General features: G+C 39.7%; 2 protein-coding genes across 2 annotated transcripts; both read right to left on the reverse strand.

Annotated features, from left to right (window-relative positions):
* Window positions 1-3,403: 3,403 nt before the first annotated feature.
* Window positions 3,404-20,168, reverse strand: LOC129867074 (aminopeptidase N-like). The gene is made up of 21 exons (XM_055940231.1): window positions 18,834-20,168; window positions 18,670-18,711; window positions 17,230-17,372; window positions 15,590-15,732; window positions 15,184-15,310; window positions 14,342-14,496; window positions 12,473-12,586; window positions 12,208-12,351; window positions 12,003-12,068; window positions 11,774-11,839; window positions 11,486-11,634; window positions 11,013-11,092; window positions 10,601-10,734; window positions 7,089-7,144; window positions 6,719-6,866; window positions 6,508-6,596; window positions 6,308-6,418; window positions 5,884-6,051; window positions 5,647-5,787; window positions 5,002-5,083; window positions 3,404-4,810 (listed from the first exon to the last, which is right to left on the reverse strand). Exons 1-21 carry the CDS (start codon window positions 19,424-19,426, stop codon window positions 4,643-4,645), a joined length of 2,919 nt encoding a protein of 972 aa, XP_055796206.1. The 5' UTR covers window positions 19,427-20,168; the 3' UTR covers window positions 3,404-4,642.
* Window positions 20,169-20,269: 101 nt separating this feature from the next.
* Window positions 20,270-22,997, reverse strand: LOC129867077 (uncharacterized). The gene is made up of 2 exons (XM_055940237.1): window positions 22,792-22,997; window positions 20,270-22,389 (listed from the first exon to the last, which is right to left on the reverse strand). Exon 2 carries the CDS (start codon window positions 22,309-22,311, stop codon window positions 21,178-21,180), a length of 1,134 nt encoding a protein of 377 aa, XP_055796212.1. The 5' UTR covers window positions 22,312-22,389; window positions 22,792-22,997; the 3' UTR covers window positions 20,270-21,177.
* Between the last annotated feature and the right edge of the window lie 6 nt (window positions 22,998-23,003).

Raw genomic sequence — 23,003 nt, forward strand, 5'->3', positions numbered from 1 at the left:
CGCACCAAAGTGCGTTCATCTCTAGGAGACAGAACGTGTCTCCTTTCTGAGCGGTATGACAGCTGCGTGGTCCCATGGTGTTTACACTTGCGTACTATTGTTTGTACAGATGAAGGTGATACCTTCAGGCATTTGGAAAATACTCCCAAGGATGAACCAGACTTGTGAAGGTCTATAATTTATTTTCTGAGGTCTTGGCTGATTTCTTTGGATTTTTCCATGATGTCAGGCAAAGAGGCACTGAGTTTGAAGGTAGGCCTTGGAACGCATCCACAGGTACACCTACAACTGACTCAAATTATGTCAATTAGCCTATCAGAAGCTTCTAAAGCCATGACATCACTTTCTGGAATTTTCCAAGCTGATTAAAGGCACAGTCAATTTAGTGTATGTAAACTTCTGACCCACTATAATTGTGATACAGTGAATTATAAGATAAATAATCTGTCTGTAAACAATTGTTGGGAAAATTACTTGTGTCATGCACAAAGTAGATGTCCTAACCAACTTGACAAAACTATAGTTTGTTAACAAGAAATTTGTGGTGTTTGAAAAACAAGTTTTAATGACTCCAACCTAAGTGTATGTAAACTTCTGACTTCAACTGTACATGTAGGTAGAGTTAAAGTGACTATGTATAGATAATAAACAGAGAGTAGCAGCAGCATAAAAGAAGGGTCTGGGTAGCCATTTGATTAGCTGTTCAGGAGTCTTATGGCTTGGGGGTAGAAGCTGTTAAGAAGCCTTTTGGAACTAGACTTGGCGCTCCGGTACCGCTTGCCGTGCAGTAGCAGAGAGAACAGTCTATGACTAGGGTGGCTGGAGTCTGACAATTTTTAGGGCCTTCCTCTGACACCGCCTGGTATAGGGGTCCTGGATGGCAGGAAGCTTAGTCCCAGGGATGTACTGGGCCGTACGCACTACCCTCTGTAGTGCCTTGCGGTCAGAGGCCGAGCAGTTGCCATACCAGGCAGTGATGCAACCAGTCAGGATGCTCTCGATGTTGCAGCTGTAGAACCTTTTGAGGATCTGAGGACCCATTCCAAATCTTTTCAGTCTCCGGAGGGGGAATAGGCTTTATTGAGGATCAGCGTGGCAGATGTGTTGTTACCTACCCTTACCACCTGGGGGCGGCCCGTCAGGAAGTCCAGCATCCAGTTGCAGAGGGAGGTGTTTAGTCCTAGGGTCCTTAGCTTAGTGATGAGCTTTGATTGCCTATTAATTTGTAAGTTTGATGTTCCTTTGAAAAGTAGAGAACTCAGATTTTCACTTTAAAATGCATGTCAAACAAAAACCAATGATTCCAAAGTTAAACAAACCAAATATGCACAAGGACTTATTTGTCCATTTTGTCCGTACATTGCTTACCTAAATGATTCCAATGAATAGAAAACTTACATAAACACATTTACTTGAAGAACAGTACAGATGCAAAGTTTGGTAACAAAATGACAGTTTGTGCTGTTTGGGACTTCATTCAGTTATTTTGCATCTGCAGTGTTCTTCACGTAAATGAGTTTGTAAGATTTTCTGTGCATGTTGTTAAAAGTTGTCCTTGTGCACAGAGTTGTAATGGTTTGTTTAACTTTGCAGTCATTTTTTTTTGTTTAGCATACATTTTGAAGTGAATAATCTGAGTCTCAGCACCACTCTGTCACTGTGGAATTTCCAAGCTCTTAGTACTAACAGCATTGTGTACTTAGTTGTCATCTGCCCTTTCAGTTTCCTTGGCCATAGTCGATGGAGGCACAGCGACCAAGTGCAATTTTGCAGGCGACGAAAAGGCAGGAGCATCGTGGACAGACAAAATAATGGCCAACAAATCAGATGTCAGCAATGAAGTTGGAGGGACAGGGCGTGGAAGCAGATGAGGAGGGATGGGTAAGAGGAGCAGGGGATTTCTGAAGCACAATTTATTTGCTTTCCACACATATTTAGTCCTTGTTTACAGTAATCACATAGGGAATAATTTAGGTAATCAATGTACGTTTATTTTTCACCTTGTTATCTTTGGGAAAACATGTCAAATTGTATCTACAGCACAGATATGATCTACAGCGGGGGTGGCAACTGGCGGCCCATGGGCTCTTGGATGAAATTATTTTTTTCAATTGACTGTTGTGAGTTAGAATAGTTGGTTGTACATCAGCAGTTTTTCCACTTATGTCAGTCACTGATAGTCAGTTAATTTGTCCATGTCAGCTAACATTTTTTAGATTGTAAGTTACGTTTAGATAACTGGCTTCTAAACTATCATGGTCGAATTACTGGCCCGGGGGTCACCCATAGATTTGTTAGTCAGTCTCACTCAGATATCATATTAAAAACTGCAAACATTTCTCTCCACCCTATGGCAAAATGTGTAGAATTGCAGGAAATTTGTTGTAAAACAAATAATTTTCCTCTCTGTCACATGGCAAAATGAGCAGAATTGCATGAAATGAGTTATAAAATTGATAAATCTTCTCTCTGCCCCATGGCAAAATGTGTAGAATTACACTACTGGTCAAAAGTTTTAGAATACCTACTCATTCAAGGGTTTTTCTTTATTTTTACTATTTTCTACATTGTATAATAATAGTGAAGACATCCAAACCATGAAATAACACCTATGGAAACATGTAGTAACCAAAAAAGTGTTAAACAAATCTAAATATATTTTAGATTTTTCAAATAGCCACCCTTTTCCTTGATGAAAGCTTTGCACACTCTTGGCATTCTCTCAACCAGCTTCATGAGGTAATCACCTGGAATGCATTTCAATGAACAGGTGTGCCTTCTTAAAAGTTAATTTGTGGAATTTCTTTCCTTCTTAATTCATTTGAGCCAATCAGTTGTGTTGTGACAAGGTAGGGGAAATTCAGAAGATAGCCCTATTGGTATTATAGTTTCGATGTCTACACTATTATGTAGAAAATAGTAAAAATAAAGAAAAACCCTTGAATGAGTAGGTGTTCTAAAACTTTTGACCAGTAGTGTATATCAAACTTGTTTTGAAATTGCAACATTCTCTACACCCTATTGCAAAATGTGTAGAATTGCACAAAATGTACTCTAAAACCTAAAAACAATTCTCTCCTCTGTTAAGAGGAGGGCCACGAAGGAGAAGCAGGGTAGATGTGGGTACGCAGACCCGCGAGCAACTGCGGGCCCTCATGAGTTCAGATTTTTTGTGATCCCCATCAAAGTTGCCCATCCCTGATCTACAGTCTAGTCACTGAACATAAATTATAGCTTTTTCTCTGTACTGTGTATCTTTTATGACACCCCATTTCAATGTTTGGCCCCTATCACCCCTATTTGACTGCCATTTCAATTTTAGGATGATTGGGGAGATGAATATAATTGCACAGCCTCCAACGTTGCTTGTGCAGCATATGCACACAGAAGAGGAAGAGAGACGTTTAATTTTTAATGTTGTTTTTTATTCTGCATGTAATATAGACTCTACAAGACGCTGACAAATCTTGGTATTGCAGGGTACCTTTGATATAGGGGTGTAAAGACTCTCTTTGGTAATCATCATACATGCTTTACCCCCTCTACTAATCGCTCTATTGAAAATGCATCATTGTCTGTAGAAGGGTACAAATCACATGTATAAGGCTAACCTTGTAATAACCTTGTAATAACTTTGTAATAAAGCTAATGGCAATTTATTTGATGGTGTTGTTGTTCTAATGATGTGTCATCCAAAATGTAAACCATCACTTGGGTAAGTGTGATAATGCAAGGATGGAGTTATAGCTTTGACTAGTAGAGTAGTAAACGTTGCCTGCTAATCAGAATATCTGCATGTGTAAATGTATGAAGTAGCCACTTAGATCTAGGCTACAGTAGAATAAGTCAACTATTGTAGGTGATTTGAAATCATGCGTCCTCCAAAATAGATCAAAAACACAATAGCCGTTTTCAATCTAGTCCTTTTATCAACCTAACTTCAATCAATTAGTTAAATTTTTTAAAATATATATTTTTAAAATGAAAATGTATGCACTCAGTACTACTGTAAGTTGCTCTGGATAAGAGTGTCTGCTAAATGACTAAAATGTAAATAAAAATATGCTTTGACATATAATACATATTTTTACAAATACATAGTTAGACATTTTATTGCTATAGTTTCATGTTGTTTGATAGTCGTTTAACAAAATAATTGTAGTTGTCAACCTGAGAAAGCGCTTTCTTTGGGTGTGACTGTCAGTGTAAACAATATTGTCTCAAACAACAAATGGTGGAATGTTACTTGTTTAAATAAAATTGATTAGAATTTCTCCTCTTTTTGAATTACAAGTGACAAAAACATTGAAATATACATTTATTTTAGGATTATATTGCATGTTGATTGTATAAAACCTCTTTTCAGATCTAACTGAAATTAAATCAAGGATGTATTCATTAGTTGTATTCTGTTGCAAAACATTTGATCTGTTGCAAAAAAAAACATTGCTGTTTGTATTGGACAAATTCAGGTAGGTCCCTCCACGTTTGATTACTTTTGCTTCAATTTGCTTCTTAGAGTAAACAGTAAACGGTTTCCGTTGAAAAATCTGACTAATTAATACACCCTAAGACTCAAGTCAAATACAGGGTGTGTTCAAAATCATGGCACTCTGGTCCATCTGGTTCTCATCCTATCAGCTCAGTTCAGCTGCTCTCGCCTTGACTCATTTTTAAACCACTCCAAAACAGTCTGCTTGTTTTCCTTCACCCATTTAATGTTGGCCTCAGTTCTCTCAGTGGCGTGCTCTAGGGCCCTGATTGCCAAATGCAGTTCTTCTACATCATGGTCGGTCAGGAACTGCCACAGCTGCACAATAACAATCAGGGAAAAGTTTGAATTAGGGCGGAAACCAGTAATTACTCAAAACTCAACTCCCACCAGCTGAACCTAGTCTCTCATCCCCAGACATTAAAAATTAATGCATTCAAAGCAGACGAGAGGTTTGTGACTCAGATAGCGTTGTGGGCCTTGCCTGTTACCAATAGGGAGACGCTCACCTCTTCAAGCTCAAAGTCAGTGGAAAATCTCTGCGTCACTCCATCAATCAGGTTGCCAAGTGACATGATCCCTTCTTCGTACCTGAGGAGGAGAGCGGAGGAGAGGGGTGAGATGAGCATGTTTGCTCAGCAAGCATTTTGATAGAAGCCAATTTAGATGACTGCCTGGCAACTCAGTGGCCTTGTGGTTAGTGTCCGCCCTGAGATTGGAAGGTTGAGTTCAATCCCTGCCAGAGTTACACCAAATATTGTAAAATGGGACCTGATGAGTCTCTGCTTGGCACTCTGCGATAGACTAGCGTCCTGTCCAGGGGGTGTACATTAAGCTGCCTCACGCTACAGAAACAGGAAATGGGCTCCTGCCCACTTACTGGCAACTCCAAACAAATAAATTGGAGGTGATTTCCTCTGATTGGCCAAGGAGACCTTTGTACCTGACTTGTTTGACCGGTCTACACCTTTCTTATTGGTATATTGCTTGAGGTTTATTTAGGTGATTTTTACACTTTATGAGATACCATACAAAATAATTGCTAATAAGTCATGGTTCCGTTATTTCAGTTAGAAAGGAACTTGGTCCTCTGGCTTGTTTGTCTTAACATTAGGCCTTGCTATATACAGTACTTAACAACAGAAAAAACATACTCCAAGCTGATGTAGTTCCAGTTAGCGCGTACAAAATTCCACGCTATTGCTTGTCCTGCAACATTTCTGGCTATGTAGCTGATGGTAGAAACGGCATCCATTTTTCTTATCTTGTCAGGGTTCAAAGTGTACTCAAGGTATCTGCAAGATGAGAAGAAAATGCCAAATAAATGGTCTTTGCACAGCAACTAAATTTTATATCCCGAAAACGGTGGTACAAACGGAAATCAATCTAACCTGTTCAGGAGCCAGATCTTCCTTGTGCATGAGAGGGCATATCTTAGTTTGTCTTTCTCTGTGGCTGTGGTGGCATTCTCAAACTTGCCCCAAGCAAATTCCCATTCCTTCTCTCCCCCAGCAGCTATAGCTTGGCAGTAGATGGTGGCCTTCAGGTTAGGGTGTATACTGTGGCAGTGAGGACAATCAAAGAGAGAAACAGAATCTGGTCATTACAGTTAAAAGGATCAATACACTCAATATATCCAAAATTGCATATAACATTTTGGTATTAGGTTATTGAATTAATCTCATGCATATTTCAGGTTATGTGTTGTTTTATGAATGATATGACAACCCCATTCAACTGTGAAATGCAGTTATAAGTACAGCAGGAACTAGCATGCATCTGGCTGTGTTGGCTTGATGAAACCTAATTCCATACCGATTGCTGGTTTTGTTTGTCATCCAGTTGTCAAAGAGCATTTTTGCCATTTCTTGACACTCTGGAATGTCATTGCTGCATGCGACTGAAATGGCGTTAATCTGGTTGTACCTGGGAACAAATAATGACATGTTAATAACATGCTTAAAGAGAGGATGTGTTCAGAGGGTTGCAATATCCAACGAAAATATGTTTCTCACTGTGCAGAATGCTTCTCTGGGACCGTAGAAAACATGGTGAAATTTTCAAAATGTTGATAAAGGCCACCAACTTGCTTTCTTAAGTATGCCTGGAAATAGCATAGGAAAAAATACTGTATTACACTCGTATTTGTCATTTACATTTGTAGGAATACAGTTTGCTATGATAAAAAGGCACTTTAATGTACAGTATCTTTATTTGATGACTGACCTGCATTGGACCATAGACCTCGGAGCGATCAAACATGAGAATGAAATAGTCCAGGTTTCTCAGTGCTGATTCCCATGGTATGTACTCTGTGTCATTCCAGAGGTACTTGGTAGTTCTCAAAGCCAGTGTCACACTGATATGTTTGGCCCTTGATAAATAAATAAAATACATAATATAAGAAGACCTTAGCCGTCCAAAGAGGATATTAAGAGAATATTACACCAAGAAAGTATGATTTCCGGGTCTCAAGCCATGAAGGTCTCATGGTCTCAAGCCATGAAAATGCAATCATTGTGATGTGTACAAAATGTTTATCAGAGTGTACATTTTGAAGGAAGTCCATGAATGTATCAGTCTTAGATGAGATTACCTTGCCAAGTTGAATGCATCATCAATAAGCTGTCCCCGGTTGATGATTGGAATTTCCTGAGAATAAATCAAATGAGTTCTAATTATTAAAGTCCTACTCCCTTTTCACCTCATTTAACACCTGATTTACTTAACAAAAGGCACATCTCAATAGATGGTCCAGGTACGACATGGCAAAAGATGGGCCTTTCCTTTTTTCCCCCTCTCGTACTCCTCTATTGTTCCCGTAAGGAAGGGGGAGGCCGATGACGTCACGTCAGACCATCATGTCCTACTGCTTGAAGTTTACAGTTGTGTTTAAAAAATACTACTTTACTCAAAACATATATTTTGTCATGTGTGTACTGTATATTACTGTATTTATACTTGTTATATTGTTTTTCAACTGGAAAAGTTCAAAGTTGGAGAGCGTCTTTAAAGCAAACTGCACAAGTGAGCTAGCATATTGTCTTATTTGACTTATTAAGGGTCATGCTCCATGGTCTGTGATCTGTGGTGAGGGGTTCGAATTATCTGATGCATGCCAGGTGTCTAGCATTTTTCAATGTACTCACCACTGTCCCTCCTACCCAAGCAAACAGAGGTAAATGACTATCGCCATGTAGCACTCACTTCTGTCTTAATGAAGTGCTTTGAGAGGCTGGTCAGGGACCACATCAGCTCGACCTTACCTGACACCCTAGACCCATAACACTTTGCATACCGACCCAACAGATCCAGGGATGACGCAATCACCATTGCTCTGCACACTGCCCTATATCACCTGGACAAGAGGAATACCTATGTGAGAATGCTGTTCATTGACTACAGCTCAGCTTTCAACAACATATTCCCCTCCAAACTTGTCACTTAGCTCAAGGCGCTGGGTATGAACACCTCCTTCTGCAACTGAATGCTGGACTTCCTGACAGGCCGCCCCCAGGTGTTGAGGGTAGGCAACAACACCTCCGCCACACTGACTCTTAACACAAGGGTCCCCTGGGGGTTGCTCAGCTCTCTCCTGTACTCCCTGTACACCCATGACTGCGTGGCTGTGCATGACTCCAACACCATCATTAAGTTTGCCGATGACACGACAGTGGTGGGCCTGATCGCCGGCGGCGACGAGACAGCCTACAGGGAGGAGGTTCGAGCCCTGTCAAAGTGATGCCAGGAAAACAGACTTTCCCTCAACATCAGCAAAATGAAGGAGCTGATCGTGGATTACAGGAATGAGGAGAGGGACCACATCCCTATTGACGTTGACGGGACTGTAGTGTAGAAGGTCAAAAGCTTCAATTTCCTTGGTGTGCACATCACAGAGGACCTGACATGGTCCAACACCGAGGTGAAAAAGTCGCAACAGCGCCTCTTCAACCTCAGGCGACTGAAGAAATTCAGCATGGGTCCTCAGATCGTCAATAAGTTCTACAGCTGCACCATCAAGAGAATCTTGACCGACTGCATCCCCGCCTGGTATGGCAACTGCACAGCCCTCAACCACAAGGCTCTACAGAGGGTGGTGCGGACGGGCCAATATATCACTGGGGGCAAGCTCCCTGCCCTCTAGGACATCTACACAAGGTTGTGTTTGAAGAAGGCCCGGAAAATCGCCAAGGACTCCAGTCACCCGAGCCACGGACTGCTCACTCTGTTACCATCTGGCAAGCAGTATCGGAGCATTGGGTCTTGGACCAACAGGCTTTGAGACAGCTTCTACCACCAGGCCATCAGACTGCTGAACAGCTAACCCTAGCTGTCTCCTGCACAGACCTGAGCCTTAGTGACCATTTGCACCGACTCTCCACACACACACAACCATCCATAAACAGACAGACACTAGCAACCCGCAGTCAATGCTGCTATTCTATTATATACTATTTATTCAACTGCGTGACCAAGACACAACCCACTTTATATCTGTAAATATAATTGCAGTGTAGATATTGGGGGGGTGAACAATAAACAGGGGGTCCCGGGGGTAGTCCCCCCCCAGAATGTTGTTGTTGTTGACATATTAAAATGCATTTCCTGCAATTCTACACAGTTTGACATTACTTACTATGCCTCTCAAGGGGTATATGGAGGGGGATTTTGAAAATAATATACGTGGAAAGCCCCACAACCTCACCAAAAAAGGAATTACTGATTTCTAATGAAAACGTCCAGCATTTCAACAAATTTTGCCATGGGGCAGATAGAACAATATGCAGTTTTATAATGCTACTTTATACATTTTGTCATGAGGCTGAGATAAAATGTTGCAGTTTTAAAGCCATGGGGTTAAGTAATTGTCCAGTGAAAACAAAACAAAAAAGCTTGCTATTTCCTCATAGAGGATGATGTCACCCTCCTGAGGAGGATGAGCTGGCTAATCAGTGGTCTACTTACATTAATATTTTTTAGGACCGGTATTGCCCGCACCATTCTGTTTTTGGGGTAGGCCTACACCATTCCAACACAGAAAATCTGCATTTTAACATACTTAATAATGATTTCTTGGAAGGAAAACTATTTTACTCATATTGTAATTAATTATAGGTCATTTCACCCCCCATTCCCGTGGCAATTTCACCTATGAAACACAGTCATACTTGACATAGCACAATCAATATCTATACTGCATAACCTAGTGTATACAGAGCCGGCTCTAGCCTTTTGGGGGCCCTAAGCGAGATTTGGTTGCCCCCCACCATCTAATTTCCTGCCCTTCTACTTATTTTGCCATGGGGTGGAGAGACATTTTTTTCAGTTTTAAAGCTAATTTCCTGCAATTCAACAAATTTTGCCATGAGGTGGAGAGAAAATATTACAATTTTATAAAAACTGTCATGCAATTCTAATCATTTTGCCATGGGGTGGAGAAAAAAAAAAAATCAGCTTTGAAGCAGATTTCCTGCAATTCTACACATTTTGCCATGATTATGCCATGTTAATGATATCTGAGTGAGAGTGCCTAACAAAATCAATGGAGGCCCCCTGGAGGTCAGGGATCCTAGACACGTGCCCTGCGTGACCGGTCAATATTCGGCCATGATTACTTCTGGTAAATTAGTCTAACCAGCTATCTGAACTAATTAAAAAATTGTTAGCCGAAACGGCTAATTCAGTGATTGTCAGCGACTGACATAGCAAGAGAAAAATTGCTGTTGCACAATCTACTATTCAACAGTAAATTGAGACCCCAACTGAGGAGGGGGGGAGGCTGTACTGCAATTTTGAGGGAGTTAGCACACAAGGCATTTTCCTGCATCTTTTAAACCTGCTGTAAACTTAACATGACAAGTACATTTGATTTGAAGAATGTACTCACAAAAACCTTGTCCAGCACATTCTCTCCAAATATTTCTTACCATAACAAAACATTACCTAGTCTTCTTAGAATATGCTACATTGTTTATTTTGGATCAACAGGCTGCTTTGATAATGCACAGGCACAGTTTTCTAAGCACGTGCAATATATAATGTGCTCTGTTTCGTGTCTGACTTGGACTGTATGGACAATACTGTTCCACACAAATGAGGAAGACTTACGTGAATATTCATTTCCAGCTGAGAGAGCAGTCTATCCCAATTCACTGGATCATAGTTGACTCTGAAATATCCCATACAGTTTATGTTGGCAAGCACCCACTTGCCATCTTCAGACAGGAAATCTGGCATCAGCACTGTTTAGCAAATTCAGAACATGAGAGTTACAATATGCCTTTATTAGGTTTTTATTGACAGAACTAATGACTAGCACCATTTAATTAGTTGGGTTTGCTATTATCATACATTATACAGTATATTTGCCATGTTCAGTCTATCTATAATGGAGAATTACTGTACATAATATAGCTCATCAGATCATCTCTCTCAATTAGCCTGGGGACGAGGTTACTCAAAGTGATACTAAGACAAATATTAACAATTGCACATGTATATTCAATTAAATACTCCTTACCTTGACCTTTTTTATCCAGTGTAGCTATTTTTATTGGTTCACCTTCCTTCATCACTCTGATTGGAACATGCCATTCAAAACTAATGAAAGAGAAAAAGTTAAAAAAATATATGGGCATAATATTATGACCTACAGCTATATTCAAATATGCTAATAAAATACTTAATTGTTGGCCTAATTCCTTACAATGTAATCCAAATAAAACTGGAATAATATACTATAGCAACACTTCATTTGAAATGATAACAGTGTTATAATATTGTCATAAACATGTCATAACTGAAAGTCAAGGCAGTGCCATAGCCTGGGTTTGAACTCCCCACCTGCTGTGGGGGACGGACCAAGCACAGGATTTCACAAAGTCAGCCATATGGGCATCTAATTCTACATGGAGGGGACAATCAGTGGTTCAGGAAACCTGTTATATTTGTTTTCTCTCTCTGTGATGCTTCTTGACATAGTGCAGGACTTACTCATAGTCAGATGTTTGATTTTGGAGGAAATGTTCTTGAGAAACTGCCCCATTGGTGGTGTTGATGGTGATGACTGGGTAACCCATTTGCTTTGTCCAAGTGTCCATGACTTCAGCAACTTTAATGTGGCTGCTGTCCTCGTCCACCGCCTAGAACGTTTTTGTCATTAGCATTTTATACAATGTATTCATGCCCCTAAAGCATTCTATACGTTTTACATGGTTGAAAGAACATAATTACATATACTAGTTTTGTGTTGATATGCCTAGCAAAACTATCAGCTTTTACCTCTTGTAAATACTCCCACAGGTCCTTGTGTACAGTATTACTGTACTGGAAAGCCTGAAGATATTTCTGAAACATTTTGAAACAATAATATTTACACACACTTACACAAAACGTTCCCATTCGTTTTGATACATCCTTGTGGAAAATTGTAAATATACAACATAGATGTTCCACACACTAACAATAAGCCATCCTACACATTAATGGACAAAGTCATATTTGCACGTACTCTCAGGCCATTCAGAAAGACCCTCTCGTCCAGATAATCTGCCAGCATTCTCAGCACAGCTGCCCCCTGAAAAGTTAAGATATGTTAATATTCATACATTACATCAACTCATTCTGTCACTATATAGAAAATTCCTGTACAATGTTAAAAAGAAACATTTTTGATACCATCTCTCTTCCCCCATGGGGCTCTGTGACAACCAGACCTTGCTGTAGGTGATGGAATCAAAAAGCTGAGTGATGTCACTAGAAGTTTGAACATCATCCTCTTTAGAGCTAAGAGGATGGGAGGAGGCCAATGAATCCACTTGAAATACAGTCTGGATGTCATTTAGAACAATCAGATCTTTCTGGAAAAACAAAACAGAGACCAAATGAAAAGAAGCCTCTTAGAAGTATTACTACAATTTGCGATCTGATGTAACAGATGCAGAAAAAAATACAGTTATTAATAAGTTATTAGGGACATACTATGTTCCATGTTGGCTCAATATGATCCACTCCCATATAGGATATATATGTTGCAAATCCCTCATTCAGCCACAGGTCATTCCACCATTTCATTGTCACCAGGTTTCCAAACCACTGAAAACAACAGATTTCGGTACTGTTACAGTGAATGCCACAACAATGCAAGATCATGTTTTTAATTAATTGTAGTTCACTTTACATTAATACATACACTACCGGTCAAAAGTTTTAGAACACCTACTCATTCAAGTGTTTTTCTATATTTGGACTATTTTCTACATTGTAGAATAATAGTGAAGACATCAAAACTCTGGAATCATGTAGTATTTTAGATTTTACATTCGTCAAAGAAGCCATGCTTTGCCTTGACAGCTGGCATTCTCTCAACCAGCTTTACCTGGAATTCTTTTCCAACAGTCTTGAAGGAGTTCCCACATATGCTGAGCTTTTCCTTCACTCTGCGGTCCGACTCATCCCAAGCCATCTCAATTTGGTTGAGGTCGAGGGATTGGGGAGGCCAAGTCATCTGATCGTGCTTCTACACCTGCATTGCTTGCTGTGTGGGGTTTTAGGCTGGGTTTCTGTATAACACTTTGTGACATCGGCTGATTTAAAAAGGGCTTTATAAATACGATTGATTGATTGATTGATGGAGCACTCCATCACTCTCCTTGGTAAAATAGCCCTTACACAGCCTGGAGGTGTGTTGGGTCATGGTCCTGTTGAAAAACAAATGATAGTCCCACTAAGCCCAAATCAGATGGGATGGTGTATCGCTGCAGAATGCTATGGTAGCCATGCTGGTTAAGTGTGCCTTGAATTCTAAATAAATCTCAGACAGCATCAACAGCAAAGCACCCCCACACCATCACACCACCTCCTCTATGCTTTGCGGTGGGAAATATACATGCAGAGATCATCCATTCCTCGACATCACGTCTCACAAAGACACGGCGGTTGGAAACAAAATTCTCCAATTTGGACTCCAGACCAAAGGACAAATTTCCACCAGTCTAATGTCCATTGTTCGTCTTTCTTGGCCCAAGCAAGTCTCTTCTTCTTATTGGTGTCCTTAAGAAGTGGTTTCTTTGCAGCAATTCGACCATGAAGGCCTGATTCACACAGTCTCCTCCTGAACAGTTGATGTTGAGATGTGTCTGTCACTTGAACTCTGTGAAGCATTTATTTAGGCTGCAATTTCTGAGGCTGGTAACTCTAATGAACGTATCCTCTGCAGCAGAGGTAACTCTGGGTCTTCCATTCCTGTGGCAGTCCTCATGAAAGCTAGTTTCATCATAGCACTTGATGGTTTTTGCGACTGCACTTGAAGACATTTTCCGTACTGACTGACCTTCTTGTCTTAAAGTAATGATGGACTGTCGTTTCTCTTTGCTGTTCTTGCCATTATATGGACTTGGTCTTTTACCAAATAGGGTTATCTTCTGTATACCACCCTTCCTTATCACAACACAACTGATTGGCTCAAACGCATGAAGAAGGAAAGAAATTCCACAAATTAACTTTTAACAAGGCACACCTATTAATTGAAATGCATTCCAGGTGACTCCTCATGAAGCTGGTTGAAAGAATGCCAAAAGTGTGCAAAGCTGTCATCAAGGCAAAGGGTGGCTACTTTGAAGAATCTCAAATATAAAATAGATTTTGATTTGTTTCACACTTTTTTGGTTACTACATGATTCCATATGGGTTATTTATGTGTGTTATTTCATAGTTTTGATGTCTTCACTATTATTATACAATGCAGAAAATAGTAAAAATAAAGAAAAACCCTTGAATGAGTAGGTGTTCTAAAACCTTTGCCCGGTAGCGTATATTACATTTTGAAATAGTCATTTTGAGTTTTCGTACCTGATGGGCAAGCTCATGTGCAATAACTGTGGCAATCCACTCTTTGTTTGATGTGGAGGACACCCCTTCCTCATATAGCAGAGCTGTCTCACGATATGTTACCAAGCCCCAATTCTCCATGGCACCTGCGCTGAAGTCTGGTAGAGCAATTTGATCTAAAGTAGACATAAAATAGGCAGCGGTGGAAAAAGTACCCTATCGTCATACTTGAGTAAAGGTTAAGATAACTTAATAGAACATGACTCAAGTAGAAGTTGAAAGTCACCCAGTAAAATTCTACCTTATTAAAAGTCTAAAAGTATTTGATTTGAAATATACTTAAATATCAAAAGTAAATGTAATTTAAAAAATATATTTAAGTATTAAAAGTCAAAAAGTCAAAAATCCCCTTTATTAAGCAAAACAGACAGCGCCATTTGATTTTTTGTATTTATTTACAGATAGACAAGGGCACATTCCAACACTCAGATATAATTTACAAACAAAGCATGTGTGCTATGAGTCCGCCAGATCAGAGGCAGTAGGGTTGACCAGGGACGTTCTCTTGATAAGTGAGTGAATTGGACAATTTTCCTGTCCGGCTAAGCACTCAAAATGTAAAAGTAGTACTTTAAAGTATTTTTTACTTAAGTACTTTACACCACTGAAAATAGGTTATTTTAATTGAATTTCACAACATAATCAGTGTTCTTCTAACATTGTTTTAGACAGGTTATGTATGGAGTAAAGAATTAAATTGATTAGATGGATTTTATGACAATTAATCTTTGTTGAACACTTGCAATGTTATGATTAACCCATGCTTATTTTACATTGTTATGATGCAATCATGCCATACATACCTAGCTTGCTCAAAGGATAATTCATGTTGAATACTCCAGGACTCTCATAGAACGCCAGTATACTTCCAGTGATACTTGCAGCATACTTTGCCTGTCCAGCTTTTATGGCCTCCGGTCGAGCATATGTCTTTAACAAACCGAACAGAAAATAAAAAAGTGAGTTTTAGTATCATATCAATATGATTTGGTGAGTAAAAACATCTCTACCATGAAAATCAGCAGTGTAGTCTAAACTGAATACATTTAAATAGTATATAGCGGTTTGGCTGGAATCTGAAGAGAATTTGTAATTTACAACAGTATTAACTTTCTTTGATGTTGCTAGTGAAATACAAACCTTTTTACAAGTCATTTTGTTGATATAATGCACTACTACAGTTATGATCCAACAACTATAGCTACATACCTTAATGTCAACTCTTTCATGTGTAGATCCTATGGAATCGAAATCAGACACTGTGAAAGCTAGGAGGTAAGTTGACATTTTCTTAGTCGTTTGAAAGCGAGTGACTTTCCAGGTCTCTCCATCGATATCCTCAAGGGTTGTACCTAAAAGGAATAAAAAAGACTCACTGATTAATTGAAGACTTTGATAGTATGAAAGGAAAGAGTTGTTTTGACACTCGTCACACAATAGTATCTACAGTAAATACTCAATATAAGCAAAAAGAAAAGGCACAGTATATGCATGCATTAGCCTCATAATCTGTGAATTATTGTTTACAAAAAGTAATGCATTTAAAATGATGAATGTAATGAGAAGTCATAAACGTATGTCTACATTTTTGAATATACATTTTTTGCATATTGTTTTCCTGACGGACTAATTTCAAAAGTATTGGGAAAGTGAATTTTTTGTTGTTGTTTTGGCTCTGTACTCCAGCACTTTGGATTTGAAGTGATACAATGACTATGAGATTAAAGTGCAGACTGTCAGCTTTAATTTGAGAGCATTTTCATCCATCAGGTGAATCGTTTAGAAATTTCAGCACTAACTGTAGTACATTGGCCTCCCCTTTTTAGGGGACCAAAAGTACACAAATACACTTGTGTATTAAAGTAGTCAAATGTTCAGTATTTAGTCCTATATTCATAGCACGCAATGACTACACCAAGCTTGAGACTCTACAAATGTGATGGATGCATTTGCTGTTTGTTTTGGTTGTGTTTCAGATTACTTTGTGCCCAATAGAATTGAATGGTAAATAATGTATTGTGTCATTTAGGAGTGTCATTTACACTTTTATTGTAAATAAGAATATATTTCTAAACACTTCTACATTAATGTGGATGCTACCTGAATGAATCGTGAATAATGATGAGTAAGAAAGTTAGATGCACAATTATCATACCCTCAAGACATGATAACCTTTAGCATATTTTGGGGGGTGGGGGGGTATGATATTTGTGCGTCTGTAATGATCTCACTCATCATTATTCACAATTCATTCAGGATTATCCGTAATAATGGTAGCATCCACATTAATGTAGAAGTGTTTAGAAAGATATTCTACACTTATTTACAATAAAAGTGACTCCAAAATGACACAATACATTATTTACCAGTAATTGCGTGCTATGAAAATGGGACCAAATACTTAACTTTTTACTACTTTAATACACATAAGTGAATTCGTCCCAATACTTTTCGTCCCCTAAAATGTGGGGACTATGTACAAATGTGCTGTAATTTCAGAAAATACCCTCAAATGAAAGCTGACAATCTGCACTTTAACCTCACAGTAATTTTATCATTTCATTGTCATTGTATCATTACAGAACCAAAACAACAAAATTGTCACTGTCCCAATACTTCTGGAGCTCACTGTACCTGCAGGAATCCTACAGGAATTGTCCAACAGTAAAGTGTCCCCGAAAATCCTATGGGATATCCTGCAGGACTTCTTATTCCTGCAGGATATATACTGTATTATGCAGGAATTTCCCTGCAGGATTCCTGTATAACCTTTTTGTAAGGCTACATAAGAATGTGAGGCGCTTTTAGAAGGTGGCTTAACATTCCCTAGTATGAAATGTGCTTCTCACCTATGACTTTCCCATTTGCTAATGCTGTCGTGCCAGGCCTATGGATAAGAGAGACTCTAAATGTAGCCTTCATGGCTGGCTCATCGAAACAAGGAAATACTTTCCTGGCGTCGGTTGGTTGCATTTGGCTAGTAGCGATGAATCTGTGTGGAAAGTATTTGTTGAAAAATAGGATAAATATTACAACTGGAATTGAATAACAGTGAATCAACAGCAATAAAACACAGAAAATAGTTACTTGTTAGTTAATTTTGATTCAATTAGCTTCTTTCAGTATTTCAAATTATCCAAGCTTCCAATGTCTATGCAGCTACAGTATGAACTGCGATGGACATTTATTGCAATACAGGACTGTGATTGTAAAGCCACTGAGGAAGTAACAATTTGTCTTTAATGAGTGTCCTAATCTTTTCAAGGAATGAGAAGCAAAGCTGTTGCTGAAGTGAACAGAGGAAAAATGTGCAACATTCTCCCAGGGGGTCTTTTTTATAATAAACACTTTTAAAGTTGAACATATAAATATGAGTCAGGACTGAACAACTGCTGGGTGATTTGATATGACAAGAAATAAAGAAATATAGTCCCATTTGTTGTATTCATCTGTACACATGTCCGCTGAAGAAGCCACTTTGGGGTCTTTTTTTAAGAAATTGGAATTCCATCTGTAAGCAAATCATGTTTTTTTAGGGAAAGAGTGCAATAGAAGACAAACCATGAGGAACTTTGTATTCGATCTCTGTTCAAGCACAGTTGTCTGTAAACTAGCAGGTCACTGATTTATAGCATGGAAACGATCACATATTAATATGCGTCAAGGTGTAATGACGAGGTGGTTTCAGGTTGTTTTCTAGCTGCTTAGTACTGGCCACTACTAATTAATTGCAAGGAAGCACTGCATATTAAAGGAATAAGCTACTGCCTGACCTAACCTGTGAGGACTTATGAAACAGAGTCATTATCTTTCCTGCCAGACTCCTAAATGTAACCATATAACAGCCTCTAACAAGAGGTCTGACCTAATGACACAGTAGGTAGAGCAATGTGTCTGCCTTGTAATTGCAAGGTCTCTGGTTCAAGCCCTGCTCTGGCTGTCCCCCTCAATTACTACATTGGTGGCAGAGGGGCAAATTATCCCATAGTATGTCAGACCTTTGTTGGATGTGCCTCCGTTTTAGTTGAGGCATACAGTGTTGTGCCTCATGATGATACAGGGGAAGTACGTATCCTCCCTGTCAAGAAGTCTAAACTTAAAGGTTCAGGAGTGTGCTTACCTTATTATCAAAAAGTCACTACACCTGTATATTGGCAACGTAATCATGCCTTTATCAGACAGAGAAAGCTCTATCCAACCGGAGCACTGTTTAGGGTGGTGGTTTGTGATCAATCCAGTTATGTAATGCAAATGATGATGCAAACATATCAAACTTGTACAAGTCTTACCTTTCATCAAGTTCGACGATGATCGTTTCATTCCCGAACCACCTGTAAATGGGTTTTCATACAAGTCAAATCTAATTTCCATCTCACAGCATTCCTATCATATAAGTTTGACAACAAATCTTTGATATTTTTAGTTTCTCAGCAGTTACCAAAGAAACCCTTACCTTTCAGTGTCATCCTCTGTGCTTGGCCCTTTTTTGTATGAACTCATGTAAAAACCAGCCAGATCATCAAGGAGCTCCCCCTCAAATGCAGTAAAGAGACTGTAGTTCCCATCTTTGACTAAAACACTGTCTAGTCCAATCTCTAAGAAGTTGCTTTCATTACTATACAGTATGGTGTTATCAACTTTGATGATCTTTCCCTTGTCAAGATCTGTCACCTTTACAGCAGTCACATTCTGTTCTTTACTGTGAAGGACGATAGTTTTGGTGTTCTCCACACATCTAAAATACACAGTGGAGTTTCCAGTGAAGACGAGAGATTGATTGGTAGTGTTGTTCATCACGATGTAGAGGTGAGGCTGTAGTACAATGTCATAGCTCTCTGGAATCAGGTTTCCAGGGAGTCTCATGTTGGGTGGTGGTCCAGTCGGATACGGAGTAGTGGAATTAGGTGTTGGTGGTGCTGTAGGTTGTGTCTTGATTCTTTCGTTCTCATAGACAATAAACATTGTAATTATTCCACCAATAGATGAGACAGTCAACACCACTATGGCTATGGCCAGGAACTTTGAGATATACACCCCTGTGGCCATGTCCAGTCCTTCTGGGAGAGCCTCACACCTCCCGTTGTGTTGGTAAAGCTTGGAACTCGGAACTGAACTTGAAGCTGAACTGAGCTGCCTTTAATTGGCTCTGTGTCTCTATCCGACCTCCCATAAACATGCAGACTGCTATGGGGATTAGCTAACCAGTTATTGCTCATAGACTTAGCATGAACTTGCCTTTGCAAGCAAAGAGTAATACTGAAAGAGGTCGATATTCATTCAAATGAAATCAGTCAGATTGTTCTCCCACACATCTGGCATTGGTTATCCTCTCATACCATCAACCCTGGGTTAGGTGAACCTCAAACGGGAATGCTTTGAAATCCAAACATCACACGCCTCTCAATAAGTGTAGGGCACAAAAAGTGATACATACTTTATATCGCGTGAGCTCCTCTCAAAAGAAAAAATGTCCTTTAAGAGCAAGAGAAAAAGCATGTTGGCCCTCTGGTGTCTATGTTGATCCTCGCGGTTCTAAGTAATGATAGAACCAGCTGTGTGGGACAGCAGCAGGCGCTGCAGCCCTCTGAGTCCTCAAGAGTTCTTTACCCGTTTCCAAAACAACCTCTGAGTGCACTGACAGGTCTGTGTCCCACCAGCACTGGATTATTATGCATTCAGTGAAAATTAGGAGCATGTGTTTGTGTGAGGAGGGTGTGTTCTAGGGGAGGGGATTTTAGGACATAATTATTTGGAATGCCCCCCTTCACCACACATTCTTTACCTCAAAAAGAAAAATAATGAAAATGGAAGTAAAGGAACATTCTAGGATATTGGATCTGCGACAAGTGATCCCCCCCCCAACACCCACTAACTAAATAGAGCAGCAAAAACTTTACATGGGTCCTTTAATGGATCCGTTGTATTGTAAAATCACAGCAAAGGAGTTTTATATCAACAAAACAATGACAAAAAAGGAAATGTCAGGATACAATTCAATGAGTTGTTGGAATGTCATTATCTAATACCCTCCATAAATAGGCCTAACTACATTACTGGTTACAAACTAATTAATGAGAGCGCAGATTATGTTTTACCAGTGCAGTTGCAAATTACACCTATTGAGAGAAATCTTCATGGTCAATCAAAAACATTAAGGATAAGGACCTCATGGTTAAGCGAGGCACTGCAGCATCACTAATTCTATTCTTGAAGTAATACATATGTGTTCGTTTACCCTACAAACAAGTGACCCCCCAAAAATACCTGACAACATGTCAAGTAAACCTGTTATTTCACACAAAGGCAATTTTCCATTGAGTGGAATTAGTTGAAATTCGGAACATTCAATGTATATTTGTTACAATTATTTTAACAGAGAACTATTGTTTCAATATCACACACAAGGAATCAATGCAAATGTTTATCGTGGAAGATCTAAAGGCTCATTATATTCCTTCACTCAAGAACAGCATATGAAATCCGTATATACAGTATGTGTATTGTTTTTAGTTGTCAATGGTGTGAGAGAAATATTGGACCAATTAAATATTATGATTGATTCAGCTTCTTCAGTAAACTAAGAAATAAGTTAAGAAAAACATTTAAAAATGTCTGATGGATGGTAAAATAAAAAAATAAAATACACAATAATTTTGTGCAATTGAATGGTGAAGGAATAAGCTAAAACATTCCAGCCACCATTGGAATGGACTCTGATTAGCCTAACTACGCTGCATTCCTGATAAGCTGTACTGAATTCCAACAGCTTATGATTCCGTCTTGTAATAGCATTTTGTTTACCAGAGCCAACTGTCCAGGTGTTGGAGACAATAACAGGACTGCTGGAGGATAGATGACAGCTCTCTGTAACTCTGCTCTCTCCAACCAGGAAGCAGTCGCTCATTGTTAAGGGCCTGTAGCCTGGGGGTCCCCTCTCTTAGAACCTGGTACAGACAGGGCCATCTGCTCTGTATCCTAAGCCTGGTTCGACGGTCTAAAGTAATGCCACGGACAATCTTTTTGGCCCTTAGCTCCCGTAATGCTGGCAGATTAAGACTGGAGAAGACCAGACCACGACTAGGCGATACATCCAGGAACTCTAGAGACATGGACTCCAGCGTGTAAGATATGCCAAGGTTTCGGAGTGGCACCAGGATATGCAATGTCAAGGACTTAAGGTTGGGCAGTGACTTGGTCAGGGTCTGCAAAGTGCTTGGGCTTACTCCTTTGAAGACCCAAAAGTACTTGAGTTCAAGGACACGGAGGTGCTGGAAATGAGTAAGGAGTGACACTGATGTCTCAGACCAGTCAAAGTGCAGGCGCATCTTGGTGATCCGAGGGCAGCTGTGGGAAAGTTTTCCCAGTAGCACCTGAAAGTTAGTGACCTGGTCCATCTTGATCTTGGTAATGCTGTCATGGTGGGAATTGGAACCAACCCGCAGGTCCAGTGGTTCCAGTAGTGTGAACGTCCAGTTCAGGTCCAGATGACTGAGATCCCTGCAGTGGACATTTTCCAGGAGGTCAGAGAGAAGCTCCCCCCATTTGTTGCACTGGTCCCCCAGGTCAAAGCTTGCTTTTAGGGTGAGCAGACTTGCCCCACGAGATATAAGGTGGTGGGTGTAGTGCTGAACCCATGCTTTCCAACGCTCAAACTCTCTGTTGGACACCAGCAGTCCTTCCTGTCCAAGGTGGATCACCCCACGGCGAGAAAAGTCTGCCACTCTCCAAAGCTTCCCTGATCGCACAAGGCAACTCCAACTGGAGCATACAAGTGCAGAATTGCACTTGTCAACCTCACTCAGGAAGGAAAGCACATGGAGCTGGCATTCCACCGGCAGAAGATTGAAAGGAAATAAGTCATCCCCTGCTTTTGCCATTCTTCTTCTACTGACAGGGACAAGAAGCTTCTTCCTTGGGGACATGGTGTTCATTGGTGGAGGACAAAATCCCCACCAGGATAAGTCTGATTTAATTATGCCATATAAATTCTGGTCCAGTTCTTCCCAAGTCTGAGAAAGATAATCAAGTGTTTGTCAGTAATCATCTAACGTTATAGTATACTATATAACTTATATTCTTAACCAAACAATTTAACCAATGTATACATGTCTGGTTACTGGTATCATATGTTATATTATGTTAATTGCATAACACGCCTATTCCACAGAATGTGTTTCGATACAGAGCGTTTGCTAAATATTTGCTGGCTAGGTAGCTAACCCGTAGCAAGAGAGCTTGTAGACAGACAAACAAAAGACACCAACATCGTAAATGTTGAGCTTGTCATCGATGTGGCAACGACATAATGGAACAAATATGTTTAGTTTTTCAACCTGCTCTAAATATTAAGTGAAATACCAACTGGTATGTTGTGCTAGCTAGCGTTATAGTTAGTTATACATTTCACGTACCTTGTGATGATTGTATGCAACAAAAAGAAGAGAAGTAGCTATTTGCTAGCAACCTTGGTCGTTTTTTTCTTGTGGATAATTGTTTAATTACATAGGTTACGGAGAATAAATGTCTATAAGACCAATTTATGTAAAGAAAGTATTGGTTAGCCAGCTAGCTTACAAGGTTAACAGCTGAGTTGTTGTTGATAATGTCGTCATCAAATCGCGCG

This window comes from Salvelinus fontinalis, chromosome 12, assembly GCF_029448725.1.
Source record: "Salvelinus fontinalis isolate EN_2023a chromosome 12, ASM2944872v1, whole genome shotgun sequence".
NCBI lineage: Eukaryota > Metazoa > Chordata > Actinopteri > Salmoniformes > Salmonidae > Salvelinus > Salvelinus fontinalis.